At 49.6% G+C, this 26835-nt stretch overlaps 1 protein-coding gene across 3 annotated transcripts in view; it reads left to right on the top strand.

Annotated features, from left to right (window-relative positions):
* The first annotated feature begins 1527 nt into the window (after positions 1 to 1527).
* The window catches only part of LOC143162415 (unconventional myosin-X-like), a 94599-nt gene continuing 69291 nt past the window's right edge, over positions 1528 to 26835 (top strand). The window contains exons 1-5 of one of the 3 annotated variants that reach the window (XM_076342789.1): positions 1528 to 1586; positions 15566 to 15664; positions 21338 to 21496; positions 25788 to 25975; positions 26221 to 26355. In XM_076342789.1, coding sequence (XP_076198904.1) covers positions 1566 to 1586; positions 15566 to 15664; positions 21338 to 21496; positions 25788 to 25975; positions 26221 to 26355 — 602 coding nt within the window. In that variant the 5' untranslated portion in view covers positions 1528 to 1565. Of the gene's footprint in view, positions 1587 to 15565; positions 15665 to 21337; positions 21497 to 25787; positions 25976 to 26220; positions 26356 to 26835 lie in introns of those variants that run through there. The other 2 variants (XM_076342790.1, XM_076342791.1) reach the window with 2 other exon arrangements.

Raw genomic sequence — 26835 nt, 5'->3', positions numbered from 1 at the left:
GCATTTGTGTTGCTTGGTGTGTTTGCTGGGAATAAGTTTGCTGCTAGCCACTTCATTGTCAGATCTCCCCTGACATGCAGCTGTGAGGGTCATGCCTTGATGGGCAACCCATCCCTGGATGACAGGAACCATGGCCAAAGTTTCTCCACTGGAGAAGTCTGGGAGGGAACATCTGGTGCTGGAGATGCCTGCTGGTGGAGACCCTTGGCAGGCAGGCAGAAGAGGTAAAGGAGAGATGTGCTCCTCAACTTTCCTATGGCTGTGAGGAGCTCCACAGCTCCCTGGTGACCACCCAGAAGGGAGAAGCTGAACAGCCAAAATGGTCTGCAGAAGCAGCAATAGCGGAGGAGGAACTGCCCTCCCACGGCGAGAAGGCCGGCTGTGGCAGAAACAGCCTGATGACAAATGCGTGGCTGCAGAGGGGACTGTCAAGGACAAATCAGTGTTGAGTTGATCTAATCCCCTTCACTAACAGGGTGATTGGCCTTGCGGATAGAAGCACGATGTTTTCATAAGACAGGGAAAGTGGTGTAGATTAAGCTAATCCAGCGCAAGTACAAACGAGGTTGGATAGTCATGCCCAGGGTAGCTCTCAGTGACTTGATATCAAAATGGAAGGACACATGACAGTGACACGTATTAGGAAACCTTACCAAAAGGTCCAGATAGTGAAGGTGGAAGAGGCTGGTGGGGGTGGTCGTCACAGGCACCTGTTGCAGTGGCCTAGATGTGACTCTGTCTTGTGGCAGAGATTGGACATGATACTGCCACCTCCCTCAGAACCCCGTGTCTTTTCAGTAGTTCAAAAAGCACATTATTCACCAAAAAAATCCCAATCCTAAAAACTTCCCCCCCTTTGCTTGATCTCCTTCTTTCTTTCAGAATGAAGAAATGATTTCTTACTACTGCAAGAAACACCCCCCACAGTGTAGGTGCTTGCGGACTATGATCTGGCCACACTTTTTTGACAAACTTCACCCAGCCTGTTGCTCTACGCCAGCTGTTCCAGATCTGAGAGATACAATTTTGAAGTGCTGTCAGGATTCCTGTTAACGGTCTCTCTCGCAGTATCATGCTACGCTGACCTGCTGAAGGGACCCTGAACCCAAAATGTTTGCTATTCCAGAAGATGTCAGTTGTCCTTCCAAACCCCACGCTTGGCTGCTATGGCTGTACACAGAGGCGGTCCCGCTTCCTCGCCGCACGTCCGCGCGTGGCGCTGGCCGCTCGGGCTCAGCCGGCGCCTCCCGCACCCCAAACCCTTCTCAGCGTCCCCCTCTCGAGATGCTGGCTCCTCCCCAGCCAGCGCGACCAGCTCCCCCGCTCCTAAATGCTCAAGCACGCGCCGAGCCGCCCGGCCCCGCCGCAGCCGCAGGGGCGCAGCGGCCGCGCTCCCGGCGCCCCGGGGCGGGGCGGGGCGGAGCGGGGCGGAGCGGCCCGGCCGCTGCCCGCGGCCGGCGAGGCGGAGCCAGCGCGACGCGGGGCCGGCGAGTCGTGCCTGCCCGGCCGCGGCGATGCGGCGCTGAGAGCCGGCCGGCAGCGCTCCGTGCGGGGCGAGACCGCCGATGGACGCCTCTCTCCGCCAGGTTGGCAGCGACGAGGACCGCGGCGGCGGCGGCGGGGCTGCCCGCCTGCCGGCTCGCCCCTGCCCGGGGGCTGGGGGAGGCGGGGGGAGCCGGGCGGAGGCCGGCCGGCAGGGTCAGGTCCCGGGGTGGGACGAGCGTCGGGGTGCCGTGCCCAGGCTCGGCGCCGCCGGGCGCTGCCCCGGGCCGGGTGCGCCCCTGGAGCCGCGGGATGCTGCGCTCCCCGCGGGGCTCGCCGCGCCCCCGCTGCCCCCTCGCCAGGGCAGTCCCGGTTGCACTTTTTCTTGAGCACTGAGATACGGCGGGTTTTGTCCCCGAGCGCTCCCCAGGCCCAGCGCGGCACCGGGCAGCCCTTGTGAGGAGCTGAACGGGTTACGGGAGCCAGAGCCCGAGTGATGTGCGGTTCCAGCACTTCAGGCTGAGGGCTGCTTGCAGGAGGAGAGGATTTGTCGCATGATAGTCATGGCTGCCCAGAGACGGCTCGCATGCTGCTTTAATCCCCTGGAGCGACTTAAGAGTCCGGAGCCTGCTCCTGCCTGCGTGTGCATGTCACAGCTCGGCTCGCCGCACGTGGCACCGGGCCAGAGCCGAGCCGGTGTGGAACTGGGAAGCGTGCAACGGGAGGGAGCGTCCGCCTCAGTCCTCTGCCTCCTCGGTGCCTCTGCCCAGTCACCTTCACGCTGGCAGGCAGAACGGGCTCCTCCGGAGCCAGGCTCATACCTGGTAGATGTGGGCTCTGGTCCCACGCGTGCCTGCAGTGCCCTTTCCTGGGGTGTTTTCAACAGCCGTGTGGGGCATTGCGCTGCCCGGGGCGGGGGAAGTGATGTGCAGCCGTAATGCACGTGGCCCGGTGCCATGCACACCTCAGACCCCCCGAAATTCTCTCTGCCTCTTTCCTTGCCTGAGCATGCATAGGTTTCCAGCCCAGCCTGATGCTGCCTTTGGTTGTGAGGGGCAGGCGGGTGCAAGGCTGGGGCAGCCCTTGCTGGCCCCGTGGGTGACAGCAGGTGCCCATGGCACTGGCAGTGGGCACAGCAGGCACTGTGGGGAGATGGGGCCATCCCGAGGTCCATGGCTGAGCTCTGAAAGCTCCCTGTTTGGGGCCAGGGGCATCAGACATTCCCCCCCCCCCCCCAACCCCCGGTTGGTTTCCAGGCCATTAAACCCAGCTTCTGGCCCTTGCCATGGCCTGGGTGCGGCGGGGAAACTGGCAGCCCCCCTGGAGCAGACCGTTGTCAGTGGGCTGGAGCAGCTGATGGGCTTGGGCCTGCCCCTTCCCTGGTGAAGCACTTTCTTTATCAGAACAGATGTTTTCCCAGATCTGGCCCCAGCGAGGAAGGAGTGGCTGCCCCAGGGGCTGTGCGGCTGGGGCTGCCCCACAGCATGCACAGCACATCGCCCAGGATCCTTTCAGCCATTAACTGATTAACCTGCTGCTCCTGGAAGCCTGGGCCGCCTGTATCTAATCAGATGGAGGCCAGGGTTTCCCAAAGGGCCATTTCACCAGAGCCTTTATGCCCACCCCTCTGTCACGAGGAACCTCCTGGCCTCTTGCAACGGGAGTAGCCACCAGGAGCCTGAAGCACCTGATGGGAATGGGAGGCTGGAGAGGGGATGCCCAGAGGTGCGTGTCTCGGCAAGTAGCACCCAGCAGAGAACTGCCTGCTTTGTCCAGCTCCACTTGTCTGGGCGTGATTCTGCTGTCATCTGGAGAAACAAGGATTTCCAGGGAAGGGCTGAGGAGCAGCCCTGAAGCCAGGGACTCTCTAGGAGCCTTACATCTCTTGTAAATCACAGGCTTAAACCCTGGTGAAGCAAGGTGGCCAAGGCTGGAGAGCCCAGGCAAGTGTGCGTGTGAAAGCATCAAGCTTTGCTTTGCAGAAAAGGCAGTGGGAGTGGGAGGGAGGGACGTGGCTTCCCTGGAGTGGGAATGTTTGGCATTTGCTGCACCCCAGCCACTCTTCCTCCTTCTCTGTGGGGGGTTCTTGGTGGGAGGGCAACGCCTGAGCAGAAGGGAGTTTCTCCACTTCTTTCTGCTGCAGCAGAAGCCAAGGTTGTCCCAGGGGATGCATGTCATCCCTTAAAATGAATAGCTTAAACTCCAGCCTGTTGTTGGTCTTGCCTTAGCAGGCTCCCATGCTGTGCTTGCAGCATTTAGATACCACACTCAGCGATATGGTCAGTGTCTGGCGTTAGGTGGGGATGCTGTGGGTCTTCCCAGCTTCCCTGGTTCCTCCCTCGGCATGCTGGAGACCAAAGGAGTTCCTATTCTTTGAAGTTTATCTATGATAAGTGGCTTAGTGATGGGTTCAACCTACTTATCATCCTGGCTCTGCCAAGGGGGAACAGTTTTGGCCGGTTGTGTCCGCTTGACACTGCTGAAGGGCTTCCCATGTGCCATGCCCTCCCCTGACTACTGACCCCAGGGACGGTGAGCTGGTGGGTTGCGTGCTGCCGCTGCTCTTCCCCTGCGGTGTCCAAAGCGGGCCAGATTAGAAAGCCTTCATCCTCAGCAAGTGGTACAGCACAAAGATGTGTGCCTCTGCCATCTGAGGTCTGGTGTGCAGCATGGCTCAGGGAAGTGACGGATGACGCCTTTGCTCCAGCCGGGTATGAGCAGAGGAGCCGAGACGGTGTGTGTGCTTCACCGTCTCCTTTCTTGGCTGCTGCAGCGAGTCCTGTGCCCAGACAGGGAGGAGGGGCCCTGGAGGCCAAGGCTGCGGCACAGTGACGGATGATAAGTTTCCCTGCGTGTCTGGAGTGTGGGCAGGATGTGGGGTGACACAGAGGATGTGACTCGCTCTCCAATTCTCCCCGAGGAGCAGGAATGTCGTGGCCAGGGTTAAAGGAGACACTTCTCCCATCCTGTCCCTCTCTGCTCTCCGGTTGGAGTGACCAGCCGGCACGGCCGCACGGTCAGCCTGCACTGAGCAGCAGCATCCAATGGAGTCACAGATGCCATTCTCCTTCTGCTCATGTGCCACCGGCCTAGAAATGCTGTCATTTTAAGCGTTAAACGGTTTTTCTCATTGCTCTCTTGGTGAAATGCAATGCTTTTCATCTGTGTTGTAAAATAAATCCCCCAAAGTCCTTAAGCTTTTTGACATAGGAAGGGAAAGGCAGCGGGGATCCTGTGCTCATGTCCTGCACGGCTGTGGTGGTCTGAGTTGTCCTCCCTACAGCTTGGCCTGGTCTCCACTTATTGTCCCCCATCCTCCCCTGGCTACAGCCCGTCTCTTCTTTGTGTCCTGGGACATTTGCCATGGAGGTGGGAAGAGGAGCCACTTCCCCGAGGGACGCATGCAGACCGGTAGGGAGTCTCAGGGTCAAGTCCATGGAGGAGTACAAGGGCTACCTGAGTTGCCACCATGCATGCATCTGAGCTGCTTTCTTGGCCCCAAACTGAGGTGGGGAGCAAGCAGCTCTGCTAGGTCTCTTTTGCTCTGGCAGCTTTGCCCTGGCTGCTGCGCGGGTGTGCTGACTGCTTGATGCAACTGGGAAGTGTCTGACTACTCCACAAAGCCATCAGCTAGTTTGCAGAGCCGGCCACGTGATACCCAGCTGTACACGCTGTCCTCCAGGTGTCTGATGGCTCCTGGTGTAAACTCATGTGTGTAAGCATTCACAGAGTACATGGTTAAGGAGAAGAGCTGAAGGAACTTCTCTGTGAATGCATCTTTGCAGTGTGGAGCCTGCCTCCTGCAGCAGGTACAGGACTGGTCTGATTTTTGGTTGCACATGCGATTCTCACCAGCTTTGAGCTGCCTGGCTGCATCATTCAGAGATTGGTGTCCCCAGGGAGCCCAGCTTGTGCTGGGTGGGGAGGGCTCATACATGGCATCCTGGATTTGATTTCTCAACAGCTTGGTTTGCCCTCCCCACGCTCCCTGCGGTTGGGAGAAGGTGGAGTTCCTGTGAGAGAGGAGCGTGGCCGGATGTCTTGGAGAATCCTTCCAGAGACTCCTGTCTGAGATGGGGGAAATGGTTCAGCTGACTTGGATGATGCTGACCATGAGTGATGTGCTGTCTTTCCAGATAACAGTGAGCTGAGTGCCCGTGTGTTAACAACACTTGGCTTAGGAAAATACTGTCTTGGAAATAAACGGTAGATAGAGTGTCATCATCTTCAGCAGTGGGGCTGCTCCTTGAAGGAGTATTCCCACCAAGCCTCTCTCCTCCCCTGAGGACCACGTGCTTCACCGACTTTCCCTGACGACCTCCTCTTAGTTTACCAAGAATATTGTGACCTCTTAGAAAAGAAGATCTGGAGAGATTGGGAAGAGACAGAGAAATGTTGACTATTAAATCCATGCTCCATATGTAATGTTCTCTGAGTTAATACCAAACAGAGCAACCCCTCTCTGTTTAAGTAGTCTACATAGTTCAGCTAAAGAGAAGTACTACTGTCCTTGAAGGTATCCATGGGGCTGGTGTAGCATGGATGCTCCTACATGCAGAATCCTCCATTCCAGCTGCATCTCCCCAAAACTGTTCAGAGCGATAGAGGCAGATGTAGGGCAAAAGGGCCCGGCTGCCCTGATCTGGAGCAGCGATTGCGGGGAAGAAAGCTCTTGTGCCAAAGGTGACATGAAGAAGTGTCTGGCAGAAGAGAGGGAGTCCTGTTAGCTCCCTCCTTAGGGCATTTGTCTGGAGCCAGGCTGCGTGAGCTGCAACCTTGTCAGATCCTATCAGCAGTGCGAGGGTGGGCTGGCGCAGGCGCAGGATGGGAGCCCCCACGTGAAGGGAAGCCGGGTCTCCCTGGGCCAGCTTGCAGCTGCCCCGTCGCTGCCTCCAAAACCACCTTGTACCACTCTGGTTTCACTTCTTGCCTCACTTTTTTTTTAACATAATAATCACAAATGTTTCGCAATTTCTTATTTCCCATTTTGTTTTAAGGAGAATGTGTGAGCTATTTAAATGGGATCAGTAAGACTGAAACTTCTGCGAGTCTGGGTTTCCCAGTTATCCTCCAGTTACCCTAAGCTCTGCAGTTCTGTCTCCTCGTTTCCTTCGGAGATTGCACGCAGTTCAGCAGTGCTGTAGAGCGAGTCCCAGGAAAAACACCTACGGAGGGCCTGTCTGCCATGCACAGGTCGGCACAGCGTCTGGGGACTTTTGGGTCCTGTCATTATAAACGCAATAATTATCATAACTGAACCAGTGGTGGGCCCTCTCATAGATACAGTGATCAGCATATTTGATGAGAAGGTGGAGATTTGGGTTAGGACCAGGGCTATGTATTACTTCTGTTTATTCCTGCTACCTCCATCTTGAGCCAATGATGAAGATTTGGCTGAATCACACTTTCTGGAAAGGCTTCTTATTTCTGGAGGATCCCCTGCTTTTTGCAGTTTCTTCAAGTGGTTACACAACCTTGTTTTAAAATAAACCCTGCTTCATTTCTAAAGTGTCTGGCAGCTCCATCCGTTTTGGGGTCCTACTTTTCTTCTGCTTCATGAGAGGTTTTTTGTCCCAAATAACTTCTCTGTCTGCAAGGAATTATTCTCTGGCACCAGGTCGCCGACAAAGGTGAGGCAGCAGGTAGCAGAGCAGTGGTCTTAGTACTGCTGGCAGCAGCGTCCTCTCAGCAGGGTTTAGTTAGTTGAGTATGCAGGGACCGAGGTGAGGTTTGCAGCCCATGCTGGGCCACATGCTGCTGTGATCCCCCTGCTATCAGTGTCTGGGCTAGGTAGGGCAGCCCTAGCTCTGGCAAATCTACATGATGACATTAACATTTTCACAAGTACTTTTGCATTACAAGGGATCTTTCTGAATAACAAAAATGAGTGAGTTTTTTAGATTTTCTCTGGAAGGCTTCTTTCTCACACCTCAAAGCATAAGTAAGCAGTAAACTTCCTTGCTCCTGTTTCTACATCCCAGACATGCATCAGCTCTTGTTGCAACCAAATGTCCTGGGAGTTTCTGTTCAGCAATTTGCAATCCTCTTTGGGTCTGTGACTTTCCAGAAGACATTCCTCCGTTTGAAGTGCTCCTTGCACTCCTCCTCCCCTGAAGCTGACCTTTCAGTTTGGCTGTATTTTAATCCCGTTTTGTTCAAACAAGCGGACTGTGGAATCCACACTGCTCTGATGGTCTCATCCTTGTGGGTTCTTAGTGACCCACCAGATGTTGGCATCTGCTAGTACTGTCGTCACTACTTTTGATCTTAGGTCCTTGATGGGAATACGAAATAGTACTGACCCTGTCTCTGCAGAGGTTTTGTTAGGAACTCCCTCAATTAGTCATGATTTTCCCCATTCGTAACAACTGTTTTGAGATACCTTTGGTGCTGTTTGCTCCTCAAGGGCTGACTTTTATCAGAATACTGCGTTCTGCATGAGCAATGCCTGTCCTGTTTATCTCCTATGCTTGGTTGCTAATCAAAGAACAAAGAAGTCTTTTTGACTAGACTTCTTTCCACATGTTGGCTGGCACTGGACAATAATTAAAGCTAGAGTATCTTTAAGTTGGAAAAGCTGAGGGCAAAACCTCTGTATTTTCCCTGGGGTTGTCAGACTAGGCAACCCATGGTTATTTGGGATAATTCCGCTATTGCACTCATTTAGGCTCTGACCCTTCCAGTCTCTTGGAATTTCCTCAGCATTACCAGGCTTATAAAAAATGAGTATCAGCTGGTGAGAAACTTTATTGGACAGATCTCTGGGAACTCTTGGACCTGTTGATTTTTAAAATGTTTTACGTCCTTTCCATTTACTAATATATGGGAAAGCACTTCAGCATCTCAGTGTAATGCAAGAGGGGTACTTTCCAGGGACGTTTATTAAAAACGTATGCATGTCTCCATCATTATTCACAATGCTATCATCCCCATCTAGTAGTTGGATGCTGCTACTAGCACATGGCTTTGTCCCCAGTGATGTCAGAAGAGAAAATAGTGAAACATGGACTCTACTGTCTTTACTGTCTCCCAACTTCTTACTTACGTGGGCTGTTTCCCCCATTTTTCCCCACTTTCACTCTTATTTCAGATTGGCTGACAGTGCATCCCAGCTCAGAGGCACTCCACTTGCTTTCTATGTGGTGTTTGAGGGAGAGACACGGAGGATGATCAAACACTAGGAAAATGTGTCACGTGAAGAGTTTGAAAAACCTGAGAATACTTTATTAGTGAAATGACAAATAGGGGGAGACATGGCAAAAGAGCAGAAAATAATGAATGAGACAGAGAAGGTGGATTGAATTCCTCTGTTCCTCCACCTCTGACCGCAAGAAAAAGGGATTTTCTGCTTCAAAGGGATGAGACTGATTTTAAAAAAAAGTGTACTTTTCCATATAATGTGTGAGTAGATGGTAGAACTCCACATGGCAGGGAATTATTGAGGTCAAGGATGTGGCAAGATGCAAAAAGGTACTGGAAATAATCCCAAATTATGCATAATAAACATTGCAGAAGAAATACTGTTTCAGGGCTCTCATCTGAGATTTTTACAAAACGCATTGCGTAGTGGCTGCTCGGAGGCGGGATGCTGGAGCTGGCTTCTCTGTGATAGACTGCTGTCGTGGCTTCCTGAGGCCCTGAGCTCTCCTCTGTGGACCTTGAATGCCACTCAGCTGTCCATCAGCCCAGCTTCAGCCTTGAAGCCATTGGCTGAATTTGAGAGAGGGAGGGAGCTGCAAGGAAGCTGCCTCGCTATATATTTGGTAGCAAGAAGGAGAGGAGACCCAAAGTAATGTCCACGTTGAGGGAAGGGCAGGGACAGCTCTTCACTTGCTCAGTTTGCAGCAGCTAGCTGATCAATGAAAGCTTTGCTGGGGCCAGGCTGGGCTTTTGCGTGTGCAATGTTGTCTCCTCCTCCTCAGGGCTTCTACAGAGAAGATGTGGGAAAGCTGATGTTGCTGAGATGTGTCGGGGATGTTCAGAGACAGGGAATACACATCTGTAGCTATTCAGGCTCTGTGAGTAATGTATCCTATGGAATGAGCTGTTTTAACTGAAGTTTTAGGTGGGGAAGAGCTAGTAGAGGAGGCATGGAAGTGGTGCTGGGCAGCTCCACTGACTTTTGTGGACTGAACTTCCGTATGCCTTTTCGAGGTTGGTGAGAAGTTCCCTGGTAGTTGCAAACTCTGTAGAACTGTTGCTTCATCTGAGGAGGGCAGTGACTCCATTGCCCATGGTGGAATTGCAGGGTGCAGCTCATCTCAAACTGAGCCTAGAGAGAGCTTGCAGTGGAGTCTGGAAGGATGCACACCTGCCGCCTCCTCTCTGTGCACCTTGTGCTCATGGCAAAGGGCAGCGTTGAAGCATGGGAGAACAGTTGGGGGTTCACTCCCTCCAGCCTCATGGCGAGGAGCTGGTGTGGTTGCTGTAGTGAGTAGTTGCTCCTTTGAGAGGAGCAAGAATTACCTTCAAGGACCAGGCATTTCCTGGGCAATATCTGAAGTTGGGAGATGTACAGGAGAGTGGGGAGAAGAGAAGCTGTGCAGCAGCCAAACTGGGGGAGGAGAGAGGAACAGATGGGAGGGGGAGGCAGAAGAGGGGTGGGAAGCAGCGCACATACATCAGTGACCAGAAGTGACAAACTGCTCTTAGATTAGATGATTTAAAATGCACAAACCTCTTCCTGATACTGCTATTCTGCAGAGCTGCTGGCAGACTGAGGGCTTTGCTCTTTAATTAGTAAGGAATGGGGCTGCTATTTGGCAGAACTAGTCTGAGTCATGGGCTCAGCCTGGGCTGCAGCTCTGGAGCAGCAGGACCCACGGCTGCAGCTTTGTGCTCAGCTCCATGAGCTGTGCTGGCTTGCAGAGGCTGCCTAGGCTCAGTGGGCTACTGTGTGGGGAGCACAGGACCTTCCTGGGTGAAACCCAATCCCTTTTCGCTCTGCAGCATGTCATCCTTGTGCCTTACAAGAAGTAGAGTTTTGTTTCTGTTGTCCCTGCTGCTGTTGCAGGTATTGTCCCTCTTCCCAGCTGCTCTGTGCTGGCTCCTGCCAGCTCAGCTGTTCTTGCTTCTGTCTCTCTCTTACCTGTGGCCTCCTGGGTTGCCCCATCCCTTCCAGCAGCTGGTCCAGGTTTTGCTGATCAGATATAACCCAGGGACTGGCTGTATGATTTCATCAGAAAAACAGCAAGGTTGCATTCCTTCCCATATGGGTCTAGGGTGTCAGGGACTCCCCCTCCCCACCAATTTTGTATCCATTAGCTAAGTCTCTTTATATCTGTCCTATCACTTATTCATGATCATCTAGATCAATCTGTTGAAAAGTGCATTTATTGAAACCTGATCCTGGCTTTGTCTGGATTGCAAGGGCCTTTCTAGCCCAATCTCTGCTGCGTGGTTTACAACCACAAAGCCCATTGAGGCTGGGAAGAGAGCTGGCTTAGTGCAATGCTGCTTCCAAGCCTAGGAGCATACGGATCCATCGCCAGGAAAAACACAAGGCTTGGATGCCTAATACCCATTGAACAGCCTCAGTGTGCCAGGAGGACAAAGGTATGTGTATATGCAGTACTTATAGCTGAAAAACTTATAGCACCCACAGAGATTTTTGACTTGGACTTATAGTGCAGAGGGGTCCATTTTTGAGACATCCCTGTCCCTTGCAGGCTGGCTGCAGCAGTGATCGGGGAGTTACCCAAACCAAGGCACTGCAAGAGCCTCTTGTAGTGTTGTGTTTGCAGGTTGATTGGGAGCCTGAGAACAATGTTCACTCACGAAGAAAACATCACAAAAACCTCCCATAATGGGAACAGAGTGGACAATTGTGTGCATGTTTCACACGCTGGAAGGTGTCTTCCAACCAAAAGCACTTTTCCTCTCTGAATAACTCCTGGAAAATTGATGCACCCATCATGGTTGTAGCCCCTGCCAAGCATGTTACTCTTAGGAGTTGTGCAGGTTTGTGCACAAGGAGGAATGGGGCATGTGAGTGCTGTCAGAGAGAGGCAGCACTGCTAACTGTCTCAAATCCTGCACAGCTCGGGCAGCTCATTCTCACTTGCACCTGGGAAGAAGCCATTTCCAGAAAGCCATTTCCCAGCCTGGAGAAACACGAAGATTCAAGGGTAGTCCAGACTACACAAATAAGAGGAGAGCAGGATGTGATGACTTGTTTCTGAAGTGTGGTATAGTTGCAGAGCAGTGGCTTGCTCATGTCAATCCCTGAATGTGTCTCCTGCTGGGCTGGGAGGCTGTGGAGAGGCAAAGGCACTTGCAGGTACAGAGCTCTGTGACTTGTCCTCTGGAGCTTACTTTGCCTTCAGTAGCTGGATAGCTGATGAGGATGGTGCACCTGCTGATAGTTACGCACTCTGCTTTAATGCATGGGTGCTTTGCTTCTGCAGTCAGGGTTGTGCCCTGCTTGACTGCCTCTATGCCCTCTCCCTGGGGTACGGTGTACAAATCTCCCTTACCCTTTCCCTCCTGGCACAGTATGCTGCATCTGCTGAGATGCAGATACAGGCGTGTGAAAGCAAGAGAACTCCTGGTATCAGTCACTCTAAAAAAGGCACAGAAGGCCAAAGAAATCTATGGCTTCAATTGATTTCTTGATGTCATGGATACCAGGAAATGTTATTTATTTCCAAGTCTACGACCCCAAAGTGCCAGGTGTTATGTGAACAGAGAAAAATGACATCTTAGAGTTTACTGTCCACAGTGGAAGACAGCATGGTGTGAGAGTGAGGCAGTACTGATGAAACAGTACTCTCGGTATGCAAGCAACTTTATTTTCTAAATTATAACCCCATGTTATGGGATCAGTTTTCAGGATTGTGCTTTGTTATGCACTTTGTGGCAAGGCCAGTTCATGGATAGATTGTCACTGAGGCCATAGGAATGAGGATGCTGGTCTCTGAGAGTTTGTTTAACATCTGAGTGACCTACCCTTGATACAGGAACTCTGGTACACTACTACTTTATTCTTTCTTTTAGTACCTGCTGAAAGAGGTACCACTTAAAAACAAAATAACCCCCCTAATAGACTCCCATTGTCTGTGGTGCCTGTGGGAGCTGGGACCCAGCAGAGCCGGCAGGTCGCTGCTCTGCAGTGCTGGGCCGTGCTCTGCTTTGCTGCCCTTGCTTCTCCTGTGGAAGTTCAGCCTTGCTGCCTGGCAGTTCTTGGAAGTTTTCTGCTCAATTTAATCCTTTCAACTGATCAATGAAATGTGTGGTATTGGGGGAGAGGGGAGTGATGTGAGGGCAGTCTCTTTGGTGTCACCATCTGTTTCTGTATTTAGTCAAGGCTCCTTGGGGAATTTCATGTTTAGAAAAAAGGGCTGATGGAAGGAGATGCACTAAAACAAACTCGGCCTTTCAGGAAATGGGGGCTATGCTGGGCAGAAGTTGCAATAATTATTTGCTCTGTGGTTCCTATTCTGGCTGTCTTAGCATGATGTTCCTTTTGGAAACAACATAAATGGGTGCAGTTACTCTACTGGGCGGAGGCAATTGGTGTTGTAAAAACGGCTACAACATCAAAGTAAACTGAAGTAAGTAGTTCTGGGCAGCTGAAATGCCACAGTGCCTGGGAGTTTCATCATGTTGCCTTCTACTCCTTAGCAGCACACAGAAGGATCTGCCCTAAGTCTGTAGGAAATGGTACAATATTGTACAAAAGAACTAGGTCTCCTTTTGGGAGTATTTGTTACTACTTTTGCACATGGACTTCTGCTGGGAAAGGGGTCTGGGTCAGTCTGGACTGTCTAATAATTTCTAGGTGTTGAAGATACCAGAGGGATCTCATTGTTCATCTCCCCTCTTTTTCCCTCTAAATGGTACCTAATAAATAACAGTGTTCATGCCCATGGAGTGTCTCTTGTGTGTCATGTTATCAACTCCTTCTATCTCCAAACGAATTTCTGAGCTGAGGGAGTGGAAAGTGTGTGTAACCCAGACGCCCTGGTCTGCAGGGATAGACCATGTAGGGTTCTGTGAGCATGGCACACTCCTAATGCTGGTGTGTGTGTGTACTTGTGTGCATGCCATGGCATCGGGGTGCAGTGTGTGTGGGAGGGTGCAGGCCTGGCTCCTGATTAAACTGCACTTGCCTGCAGGCTCTTATCTATGTGCTCCTGGGTTACTGGTGTCTGAAGGCATTGAAATGCACTATTGGGAATGAGAGTTAACAATAAGTGTATTGAAAGTGTAAGAAAAGGTTTTCTTTCATCCCACTGTTGGGAACTCCAGACACAACTTTGCTGTTTTGTGACTTTGCTCTTGATACCATGATGGTAGTAGGAGCCTTTGGTGAAAATAGCACAAAGATCTTTTGCTAACACATGTTGCTGTTCATATGTTCGTGCAGAATTGTCAGAATGTGATTTGGGAAATGGATGATTTCTCAACAGCAGTGTCTTGCCCAAATGTCTCAGGACACTGTCTTGAGCATCAAGAGTTTCAGAAAATGTAAGAGGGTGTAATGAAGAGCTCTAATATAGTTCCTCAAAATCTGTATTCAATGCATTGCTTACCAGCTCTCTGGGATCTTCAAACTCGAATCTGCACCATAAGAAAACATTTCTTCCTATTGCTATGGCTCACTGGCCCTAAGGGTGATCTTTGCACACCATCCTTGGGTTTAGGTACTGACCAGATGCACTGGTGCTTTTCATTCACTTGGTGAGGGGAAATTAATCTGCTTGCTGTGGAAACTCTAGAGCAGAACACAGCAGCAAAAGTAGAATTATGTAGGCTTTTTAAAATGTCATTAAAACCGGTTCCTTTATTGGGAGGACTGGAGGTTGGCCAATAGACATATCTTCTACAGTAAGGAAAATCCAGGGTACTAAAGTGTTTAAAGTGACTAAAGTAGTTTAAAAAAACCCAAACACCTAAACTAAAATAAATCATTAAAGATAGAATTAGTGTTCCACATTCTGGATAATGTAATACAGAAATACTATTGCATCTCTTCAAACATAATAAGCCTATAAGCAAAGAGCTAATGGTGCTGACGGGTTTAAGAGGATAGGAAGGGCTTTTATAATCAATAACTTAGGGGCAGAAAACAAATTAGGAAGAAAGTAGGTCTATGAATCGATGAAAAGCAGGATGGCTTTAACATTACTCAACAGTTCAGCACTTTGGCTTTTTCTCAATAACTTATCTAAGCAGAGTTTGTGATTTCTATGGAAAGACATGGAACAGATAAGTTTGCAATAACTGAAACGCAGTGTGACGGTATGCCTAATTCTGCCTAATTGCAGGTCATGCTCTCCCTGATTTGCCTTCCTGCTCCTGCTCTTTCCCTTGTGCCAGGTCCCATAGTCAGGCAAGGGCAGAAGAGGCCAATCCAGCAAACTGATTTCCCCTGCACTTTCTTGGTGGGTGAGCGATGAGATCTGCTTGCCCTGCAGATCCCTGCATATGTGTTACCAGAAGTCTGCCTTTGTGCTTAGGGTTGTCTTGAGAGACACTGAGCAATTTAAGATCTTGTAGTGTGTGTGAAACCGTATATACATCAGGGCCATCATATGTACATCAGTGTATATATACATCAGAGAAGCACTCAAGTCATGTCATTTACGCAAGGAAACTCTTGCAAGAGAGGCAGACAAAGCTCTGTGAAGTCCACTTAGCTGTTGCTGATGATTTCTGGAAGCATTTTGACTTATGATGATGTGTGGGTATATGAAATTGTAAACATGCTTTATTTACATTTTCTATTATTATAGCATGACTTTTAATGACCAGCTATTCTAAGTTTGAAAATATTTAGACAGTCGAACCCACTATTCTGCATGTTTGTATCTTTCCATGACTCTTTCTGTAAAAATTGATGTTTCCTTACAATGGTTTCCGCATGAAGCTGATTAAAGCTGCTTTTTCTTCCTCTCATGTTACGTTAAAAAAATCAGAACTAGTTTCTCTGAAAATGTAAGTAGGACTTGCTTAAGAATGTTAAGCAGCTGTAGCTTGGAAGTAGCCTCTGAATACCGCAGCTTTTCTTGGGTGTTGCACCCTGTGTGCAGATCTCGCAAGCTCCAGTTCTTTCTAATGGGAGGTCTTCTGGTTTTTGCAGGGTGCCAGGGTATGGCTGCGGGAGCAGGACCAGCTGCAGCCATGCACGGTTGGCTCGTGTGCCGATGGAAACGTGCTCTTCACCTCAGATTATGGCACGGTAAGTGAAGTTTGCATGAGGCTGTAGCCTATGCCAACTTGCACGATGGACTTCTTGGTCTTGCATGACCTTCATGCTAAAAGGACAGGTATCAACTGAAATGCTGCAATTCTGCCTGAAAAGTGACCCGGCTCTGTTACAAGCCATGCCAAAGGCCTAACAAAGGCTAAAAAGAGAAGACTGTTCTCTTTCTTCTGTTCACTTGTCTGCCCACCTCACTTTGCTTTGTTTTTCTTGTGCCATCTTTGAAGGAGTTGCATTAACAGACTAGCAAAACCATTACATTGGCAAAATGCTCCTAGGAAGGAGGCGGCTCCGCCAACCAAGCAGCCCTTTCTGCCAGGACGTGCTTCTTGCAAGCTGTGCTGCTGTAAGGGCTGTTGTGCTCACCACTGTCGGCTTCAGCAGCTTTTGCCATCAGCCCCTTTGGGTCAGGGGCACATGGAAGTGAGCTCCCCACGTCAGTGCAGCAGCTGTGCACAGGACAGTTCAACAAGGCAGCTGAGCTCCTCTGAGAGCAGAGCTTTCTGCCAGCGATAGGGAACAAGCCTCTTTCCTGTCTTATTTCCAGCCCTGTGCTCCTTGTGGTTCCCTGGTGTGCCTGCTGCAGTGCTCGTGGAGTAATATTGGTAGGAAGGGACCTCTGGGGATCATCCAAGTCCTCAGTGAGTCAGCTCGGCTCCCTAACCCTGGGAAAACTATTCACTGCCTTCACTGGGGTTCTTAGAGAGTCAGACTGGTGCCTGGGTTGGGAGAAGGATGAGGAAATGGGCAGGACTGTGCCCTCCAGCAGTGAGCAATTAGACCTGCTCAGCTGTTTTGGTGAACTGTGCTCCCCAGGCAGCTGCTTTGTTACAGGAAATTGGACATTTTTTTTTTTCAGCCTCTTACCTGGCAAACAAAGGAGGGCATGGGGTGGGGGGTGGGGTGGAGAAAGGGGATTTAAGACTCCAGCTTGTGGAGAGTCAGTGGTAGGACTGTCATATTTCTGTCTTGCTTTGACAGGGCTAGGTTTCAAATCATCGTTCCTTTTTAAAGAGCCTGATTTGTTTCTCAGACAGAAACTCATCTAGCAGACACATAGATTTTTCTGTCATCTGATTAGTCTTTTAAATCCTTTCTTGAGGAGTTGCCTCGTTTTGGGAGTGCTGTATAGTCACTAACTCATTTTAAGAGATCACGGGGGCGTTCATCACAGGTAATGCTGCAGCCTGTGGAGGGTGAACAAATGGCGAGTACTTCTGTGACTCTCCCAGACCTGCTCCTGTCTCTTCTGATATGCTGATGTGGCCTTGGAAAATCTTCCAAACCCACCTGGCACCTCTGAAAGGACACCAGAAATCCCACCACAGAGCCAGCTGAGTGGGTGCACCCACTGCCAGCCTGTGTCCGTGCTAGAAAATGTGCACAGGATAATGCTGGGTGGAGTCACAGGTATTAAAAAGGCTGGATTTGGGTTTTTTTCCTCCATGAAAGAAGCCGCCACTAGGCTGAAGGAGCATGTGCTTTATGGCTTATGCAGAAAAAGCACATGGTGATCATTCAAGGGCTTGCTTTATTCAGTGCCCTCCACAATAGCTGTCCTATGTGCTTCCCTCGCCTGCCACCTTCATTGCTTGATAACTGTAGGAGGGACTGGCTGTCTTACGCCGGGTGAAAGCTCAGATGAAAACATCTTCGTTTTACTTTGGGCTGGATGGTTCAGTTGATCCCTCTGATATTAGGATTCCTAAATCTAGTATCCTCATGTTTGCTGTGGCCCAGCATCCCTGCAGCTCTTGCAGCTCTGAGGTAAGAAGTCCCGTCTTATGCTTCAGGGCTTTTGCCATTTGTTTTCACTTCCTTAAAAACACCTCAAGCAACAAATCCATCAGAAATGTGACTTCCTAGGAGGAAAGGGGGAGCCGACACTTATGAAACACAAGATTGGAAACCGCAGTCCAGACAGACCAGCCGAATGCTTTGTGGATAAACATAACTTAGATGCTGAGTGGGAGCTTTGCTCCTGTGCTCAGGGTTGCACTAATGGATGGATCTGAGGTTGAGGAGGAATCATTTCTCCCCTGCTCAGTTTGGCTTTGTTGGCAATCCTCATCTTGGCTTGTCTGCCAGCCACGTTTTGCTTTATCCCTGGCCATTGCAGGGGCTTAGAGAGAGTCCTGCTCATTTTGTTCTGACCGTGGGCTAAATCTGAGACAATTAGCTAATCACTGGGGAGAAAGTAGAAAACATTGGCTGTGTTGTGAGGTACCTGTGTAGTATTTGATGGCTTGTTTGTATTTAGACTGAAAGCTGATGGTTTTTCTTCCCAAGTAATAAAGAGCTGCTTATTAACACCTATAACTTTCTGTTTAAGTATTAACTTGTTGGAAAAGAGATATTCCAGAGGCAGCTCTGCTGAGAGATCAGTTTGTCTGTGTTCTCACTTGCTTCAGGCAAAATCAGCCATCATATTCAGCTCAATACTGCTAGCTGCTGAAGCCAGCCTGGCTCACCTTACCTGGAGCAGGATGGTGGGGAGGATTTTCCTCCAAACTGCTCTGCTGGCAGATTGCTGGAGGGGTCCAGAAGCGAGCAGTAGGGTAACAAGAGCCTCTTTACTTGGGTGGCTGGAGGTGGGAAAGGGCCTGGCTGTCCTGGATCAGTGCAGTACATTGCAAGCTCAGAGGGTGGAGGGTCATCATGTCTGGGTCATGTTTGTATCTCAAACCTCAGAGCTCCTCAGGGAAAGGCCCTTTGGCACAATCTTGGGAACAAAAAAACCCACCGCCTGTCTGTCTCTAGGACCCTGGATGATCCCTGCAGCCTGTTGGTGATACAGAGACTGGAAACTTGTCTCTACCCCGGAGGGCAGAGGACAGATTAAAAGACAACTCTCTTCCAGTTAGGGAAGGCCTGAAACCTCTCCTCCATGCTACAGGTACCTTCCAGGGGCACAGAGACCTCCCCTCCCAAATCTCAGTGGGGCTGGAGGCCCCAGCCTCTGCCTGAGGAAGGGTGAGCTGCTAGGAGTGCAGTGATGGGCAAGGGTATTCGGTGAATCTCCCCAGCCTCAGGGACAGAGAGGTGACATCTTGGCCTCGGGTGTCAACGTGGCATCAGTCCGCTCCTCCAGGGAGTATATTTCACCTATGCAGTGTTTCTGTCTGGAGGGTACCAGAGCCAATGCCCCTCTCATCCACCTTTGCTGCAGTCTCACCAGAGCACCTGCTTAACTCCTTGAGGATCTTGGACCAGATTTTTTTTTTTTAGGGAGGGATGACTGAATAACCCTACTCAGGAGGCTCAAGACAGGTTTAACAAGTGATGAACTAGTCCCTGCTAATCATTTACTCTTGTATTTAGGCCCCCTGTTGCTCTTCAGGGTCCCATCCTGTATTGTCTACAAGAGCAAGTAAACAAGCTCTGACCCATCACAGTTATTTTTCATGCATAGCAGCCTCTTGGCACAGGTGTTGCCAACCACCTGGTATCTTTTGGGACACTTGTCCACCCAGCTTTTTCCCTAGGCATTTTCTTCATGTTTCTCTTTTGGCCCAAGTGGCCACAAGTGCTGACAATGCAGTGGTAAATGAGTAAGTGCCCGGCAGATGTAAGGAAAGATCACATCATACCATTTTGGACTTGTCCCCTTCCAAAATTTGTCCAAGTCAGCGGAGAAAAGAGAGCCAGGGTGGTTTGCTGCCTCATGGTTTGAAAGTGCTGTAGTGGTTTTGCTCCTGACAGTCCAGCTCATGTTGTGCATTTGCAGCTTGTACTCTCCCCTGAATTTAGTTGTCCTGTTCTCCTTCTTGCTCCCTCAGTTCTCTTGTGGAAGCGCCTGACGTCTCTGCTCTGAAGAAAAAAAAAAAATTGATGTGGGTTTTTTTGGGCCATGCTTACAGAGTGGGGATCCTGCTGCTGGCAGTCATACCTCTCTGATACCCAGCTGCAGAAGTGGTGTGGAGATGACCAGGGATGCCTGGAGAGAGCCTGTGTGCTGGAGTGGACTATTCATGAATATGAACTATGTATTTTTGAAAGCCCCTTGGCTGGTGAGAAAATCGGGCTATGGGGCAGTCTCCCAGTGGAAGAGACCAAGTCCTTGTCACATCAGGTGTGACTGGGCGGACCTGGGGCAAACACATCTGGGGAAGTGAGCCTGCTTCTCCTCTCCAGCTCCTTCCAGGAACAGAGCTGTTTCTTCAATGGTGCATGCTTTTGCAGGCATTGTGAGGGTCTTGTAAAGGGATCCTGCGCAAGGTTATTCCTTTCCCATACTGGAAAGGGTGCAGGCTCAGAGCTGAGAAGGGGTGCTCGCTGGGCACCTGCAATGCGCTGCAGCAGTGAACTCCCTGCAGGGGACTTGCAAGGGTGGCTTGCTGGAGGGGGCAGGGTGACCTCATTCTGTCTTCAGCCTGCAGCTGCGTGGCTGGCCTCTCCCTAGCAGTTAACAGCAGCCTCAGGACTCCAGGAAAGCAGGCAGAAGAAACCAGTTAGATCAACGCTATAGATCATGGGCTCATTCTCTGTGGGGTCAGTCAGTTTCTTGGTGGCACCTGGGAGGGCTCAGAAGCAGGAATGGAAATGAGGTAGAGACCAGAGCCCCAGAAGGGAAGGAAAAGCCCGTTTCTTTGGAAGGGTTACTGCGGGCCAGTTTGCTTCTCCAGGCTGCCTGTATGAAGTCTCCCATCTGTCTGTCTTGGGTCTTACCATCTAGCACAGCTTGGGATGCTGGGTGGGAGATGGCACACGGTTGAATCCAAGAGTGGGAAGCAACTGAAATAACTTTTGTGAAATGCCAGCATCGTGCTTGAGGAGGAGGAAAGGAGGGCTGGGATGTGGCTATGGTGGAGGGGAACAGTCACATAATCTCAGCTGTGGTGAAAGGGGGTGAAGAAGATGACCCAATAGCTGACGTGTGGGTTATTGAGGAGGAGGAAGCTCTAGCAGGAACAAGGATGCAGCAATTGAGGCAAGAAGAGTGCATAGAAAGAGAAGTGGGCACTTCCCAGAGCAGTGATAGAAGTTAATAGCTGTCACTGTACGAACGCTTTGAAAGCTGCATCATATACGTACATGCCAGCATGCACACAGGGTGCCACTACTTTGTTTGGCTTCTCATCTGCTATTCTTTCCTTTGCTCTTGACATGACAACCTCTCCCAGACACTCTCTGGCTGCTCCTATGGAGAGTGCAGGGCCAAACCTGGAAAGCGAATAAGCTTTGCCTCAACCTCCCCACAGTCAGAGATACGATCCCGCCTGTGTTTTTGTGAAAGACTGTTCCTGGTCTCTTGGGAGCAGCTACCACCATTATTGACAGTTATGAGCGCAGTGTGTAATACCTGTCTGGCCTGGTGTACCTGGAAGCTGGTGCCCTGCTCCTGCTAAGGGCACTTCAGTAAAAGTCAAGTAACCTTGCATTGATCTATCCCTGTCAGTAGTGAAGGTGAGAGAGTGACTCTGTAGCAAAGGAAGGGAGTGTGCTGTATGATTTCTGGCCAGAGAGCTCAAATAGGTAGGAACAGGAACAGAGGAACGACTATAAAAAGAGGGAGCAGATCTATGCCTTATTCATTTCCTTTTCCAGTGCTGAAGTACAAAGCTGTGGAAAAGGGCATGTTTCTGGGAGGAAATCAGACCATGTGCCCAGGTGTCATGCGCTTATTTGTCCTTCTTCCCATTCTTCCAGGTATTCCAGTACCCCAAGGCCTCCCTTTCCAGAGAAAAGGTCTTGCCAATGCACCAGACCAGCGTTGATGGGGTAGAAGACATGTCCATGTTGGGAGATCTGCATGAAGCTGCCATCCTGCTTAACCTGCACCAGCGCTACCAACAGGGTAACATCTACGTAAGTGCTCAAGCTGGGCCACATCCTTCTGGCTAACGACTTTTGTTTAGCCTTGGGGCTGCCACTTTGAATGTGAAATACTGATTTTTAGCATTGTTTCCTGAGCATTGTTTCATGTGGATAAAAAGGGAGGTTTTTTCTGCCTTGTCAGCCCTATCAGCCCTGTGAGATCCTACCCCTACTAGAGGGGAGACCTCTTTGCATCTATAGAAGAACTTCCAAAACACGAACATTCACCTCTAGACTTTGTGGTAATTGTGCAGCTCTGTATCCTCCATGACCATCCGTGTTTTACAAGCCGGCGCTCATGTTCCCCAGATTCCCCACTATTACTGTTCAGAGGTTTATATGGCCAAGCAGACTGGAAAGTACAGTGTACATATGTTGTTGTTGAGTATCCCTCCTGATCTGGATAAAGCTACTGCTCGACAAAACTAGGAAAGCAAACCTGTTGCCTAATTCTTCTGCTTTTACATGCAGTTGTGCCTTTTTTGAGTTGCTCTGCTCTCCTTGCACAGATGAATACTCAAAGCATCTCCTGATTTCCCTCTCGGGCCCTCAGGAAGGAGGCAGGTGTCGGGAAAGGAATTGTGAGGAAAAGCGCACCTGGGATGAGGCATCCCTGGAGTGCTGGTATGGCAGCGTGCTCTGCTGAGACTTGGAGAGGACTAGGAGGATATATTACAAAGACTGCCTTACCTTGCTTTACTCTTACCTTGCTTGTCCATGCTATGTGCACCCAGAGTTTTTCAGATTATGACAGGAAAAATGTAAATCTGTGTTGCATAGCAACTGTTACCACGGCAACCAAACCATATGCACCTGGATTCCAGGAAATGATCAATAAAGTGACCCTGTTTCTGAACCATCTCCTGCACCGGGATGCAGAGGAGACTGCAAATTCTCTTTTTTTGTTGCTGTAGACCCCCTTGTCTGTTGTCTATCAACATAGCCTTGTGACCCTGTGGCAGTACCCACGTGCACACACTCTTTTGATGGCCCTTGTCCTTGCTGTTCTTCCTGACCTGTGTTTGACACATGCTATGTGTTTGTGCAGCTCTTTGCCCATTTGGGTATATTCCTCCCATTTCCTCTTCCGCACACTTCGAAATGTGAGGCAGGATTCTCTCCCTTTTCAGCCTGTGCCTTGCACCAGAAATGCCACACGGCCAGCACTGTGCCAGTGTCACAGCAGCTCTATCTCCTTAAGCCTTTCCTCTAGCTCTGATGTGTCATTCCTTCTCCTCTTCAGCATTAGTTCTGTGGCTTCTCCATCCGTGTGTAAAGGTGTTGAAAGTTTAAATATGATGTCATTTTTTGGCTGTGCATAGTGTATGAATGTCAGCTGTGCACCTTAGATCTGAATTTTTGGGAGATTTATGAAGGGGCCTGACTTCTGTAATGTGCTGAGCACTGGGAAGAAACCCTCGGTGAAGGATTGTAAGCCCCTTCTTGAGTGGGACTGTATCTGGGTATATGTTTGTGCAATGTCTGACCTGGAGGACACCAAATCGGACGAGTGCTGTTTTGCATTTCTGCAGTGCAGACATTAATATTGCAGTTACCTTATCACTAACTATTAGTTTTTGCTATAGCCCTGCTGCGTATAGTTGTTTTCAGTTAAGCAGAAATTGAGAATGTCAGCTGTAGTGCCACCTAATGACTGGCAGTGATCTGTGAATACCATGAATGTTACAGGGGTTGAGTTCATTTAATATCGTTCTCCATGGTCTCCACAGATAGAGCATAGTAGGCTAAGGTTGCAGGTGAAGCTGTACTGAGAGGAATTATGCCTGTCAGTCAGGGCCAAAAATTTTTAGAAGGAAATCAGAGATCAGAAACAGGTGAGAAATATCATCATTTTCTGGAAAACAAATTCACCTGAAGGAATGGGTAACCTGGAATACTGGCAACTAGTATTAAATATAATAATAAACAAATAATAATAAAAATAAATAATGAGGGGATGGAAAACTGAGAACATGAAGTGGACAACTGCTGTGAAAAAGGGCAGTGCAGTTCTGAGCCATGTGCCTGGAGGCATCCTACCATGAGCTCCTAAAGAGGACCCTTTCTGGTCAGGGAGTGTAGGTAGCAGTACTGGTGTGGTACCCATGATTAATGTGCTACAGGAATACTGACAATGTCAACAGTACCTTTTGTTTTCTAAAGAAACAGTCTTCAAGCTCTACCAAACTGCTTAAGGAAATTATGTGCGCACAGCAACAGCCTGCAGCATTTAAGAGTGTATCTTCCCCCTTCATTCCTGCAAGTCCTGTATCCCCTAATAAAAGTAGACCCAACATAATGCGAGTGATGTATAAATAAGCCAGGGGCTGTACTGCCACATTTTGTGCTGTCCCTAGCTCTGCCATGCCTAACCACCCAAGTAGGATCTATTGTCTTGAGAAGTAGATATACCACGTGTGGCCTGTCCTGCTCTGCAGAGCTCTCGGGACGATCACTCCTTGCTAATAGAGTGGCTGGTATGTACATGGTTGATACACAAATACTACTGCTATTAAAAATTGTGGATAGAAATTGTCTATAAGGGACTGCAGGTGATGAGGAGACTGCAACTGGGAGATGGAAAAGTTTCCTAGAAACACCTTTGAAAGAGATGGCTGTACTGGAAGAAGTTCTGGAAAGGACTGCGGTGGGAGCTCTGTTCCTTAGGAGAGCTGAAACTAGAGTGGGAAATGCAAAACGAAACATCTGAGAGGAAAAAATGCTGTGAAGGTCTGGGAGAAGTGTTAGGATGGACATCTCTGTCTTGCAGTCTCTGGACAATGTCTGTTGCTCTACTGGTTGTACAGTGTTTTTTCCCAGACCATGTTTTCTCTCTCAATGCTTTCCCATTTCCTCCCACCTGTCTTGCCAAAGATCATCTGCTTGCTTATTGCTTTCATCACCAATGAATTATATTTCTGCCCACAAAGGTCCATGTCAGAGGGTCCTCAGGACTTGTTCCATGCTAGCCTGTTCATACCAATAATACAATTAGGCCTAGGTGATGGGCTTTTTCCCCCTGATGATCTGTGACTGCTGCTTTAATAAATGAATCTTAAATATTTTGGTGACTACAGCATCTTAGTCTGGCTTCAGAGCTTGGCATTGCAGTATGGCCCCAGATTTCATTTGGCAGGGAGAAAGCATGTGTCTTTCTTATCCACCAAGTGTTTCGTTTACAGCTTCTCCAATGGATGCATGTAAATCCTTGTATATATATGTGGTGACTTGTAGTTTGGAAATAATGGTTTGGAAATAATACTAGATGTTGTCCCTGGCCACAAAGCTTGGCACCTAGTGCAGCAATCTTAAGTGTTTCCTCCATCACCCGTGCTGAGAATGGGTAGAGCTGAAGTAGAGCAGCCCAGGATGTCCCTGTGAAGGAGGCCACCGCACCAGCAGCAGGTTTTAAGCTGGATGTTGACCATATTACAAAGGCATTGTTAGGAGAGGGGTGGCACCATTGCTCTGAACTGCAGCTCTGAGAATAACTGGATTTGAGCTGGTTGGCTGAACCGAAAAAGTCATGCCCCAAAAAAACCAAAATGAATTTCTTTCTGACTTCACAAAAGAATACGTTTGAAATTTAATATTAGGCTTTGGGTAGTTTATTTTAAACCTTACTAACTCTTTTCTTGAACTGTGAGATTTTCAAAATAAATATTTTCAAAATAATATGTTTAGGAAAGGTAGAAATGGTTTGACTTGAAATCCTGAGCTTCATCTTCAGCAGTCAATTTTGATTTGGCTTACCAAAAGATTTAAGCTGCTCCAAACAGCATTTTTCAGCAGAATAAAAAAATGATACGCTTAGTGGCTCTTTGCACACGTGTGTGTGTCTCTGTGTCCCACCTCTTTGTTCAGGAGGTGCTTGAACCCTGCCAAGCCCCCTCCACTTAAGACTGTGGATAGGGGCACTGAAGGTATCTCCTGACACTCCTTCAGTCCTGGCTCTGCTTTTCAGCTTCAAGCACAGTGCAAGGTAGCTGGGTATGAAGATGGCTTCATGTTTTTAAATTGTGTAAGCTTAATTTAGCAAAGACAACAGACTAAGAACATTTTATTGTACAGCAGCGAAATTTAAACTGCCCCATCCATACCCAGTGATGCAGCCCCTGCCCTGGGGTTTGACATTCTTTGCCAAATTGGGGAGCTCTGCTGAAAGCCAACTTCCTTATTTAGGCTTTCTCCCTTCACCATGAGTTATTTCAGGGTCCGGGTTTGTCGTGATTTTTTTTTCAGGAGCTTTATTTCCTTGCTGTGTTTTGTTTTCTCCCCCTAGACAAACATTGGTTCCATCTTGGCATCAGTAAATCCCTACAAACCCATCCCTGGTCTGTACAGTGTGGATGCCATAGACCTGTACAGACAGCACCGCCTGGGTGAGCTGCCTCCCCATATCTTCGCCACCGCTAATGAGTGCTACTGCTGCTTGTGGAAGCGTCATGACAGCCAGTGTGTTCTGATAAGGTTAGAAATGGGAGAACCAGCTACTCCCTGACTGCATTACACGCCTTGCTCCTGCTTCTCCGTTTGCAACAACATCTGCTTAAATATCCACGCCATACTACCCTACCCTTTGCCTGACCCCTGCTTGCCACAGTGGAGATGCTACGTGTTTATTCCTAGAGATCACTTCTCTGTCGTGGGTGGGATGGTCATTAGCTTGGTCTGTCCTGGATTTGTGAATGGAATGTATATCTTTTCTTTAACAGCGGAGAAAGTGGAGCTGGAAAGACTGAGAGCACCAAGTTGCTGCTGAAATTTCTGTCAGCCATGAGCCAGACCTCCCTCGGGGCCCCTGTGTCCGAGACGAGCACTCGCGTGGAAGAAGCCATCCTGGAAAGCAGGTATGGTCGCCCCCACGGATGCCACATGTCCTGTCCTGCAGGGGCCCGGCAGGCCCGCGAATGCCGGCTTGCTGGGGCATCCTGCCTTTGGCGGGGGCACTGCCTTCTGCACGGCGTCTGCATTTGGGCTGCTTGAGTCGGGCCGTGGATGGAGCCAAACCTGGGCAGCGAGGCTCATGTGGCTGAATGGTGTCATGTCAGGGAAATGTGGAGGTTGCGGTCTCGCCGGCATGCCTCACGCTGGCTGCTCTCCCAGCTGCTTGTGGATTAATTCGGCTTCTTTCCAATAGCAGCGCAGGGTGTGTGTGGCAGCCAGAGAATTAATGCTCTAGCCAAGGCTGGGATTTCTCCTTCCTTCAGTAATTCATCCTTCATGCCTGCCTGGCTGCACCCTTGAGCTCACTTGCACATCACTGCGCTGTCCCTCTTTCCAGCTCTCAGGCCCACGTCTCGTGGCAGTGGCTGGAGGGGACGTGGGTA

This window comes from Aptenodytes patagonicus, chromosome 6, assembly GCF_965638725.1.
Source record: "Aptenodytes patagonicus chromosome 6, bAptPat1.pri.cur, whole genome shotgun sequence".
Lineage (NCBI taxonomy): Eukaryota > Metazoa > Chordata > Aves > Sphenisciformes > Spheniscidae > Aptenodytes > Aptenodytes patagonicus.
Note: the sequence above shows the minus strand (reverse complement) of the source record. Positions and strands in the feature narration are given on the sequence as shown.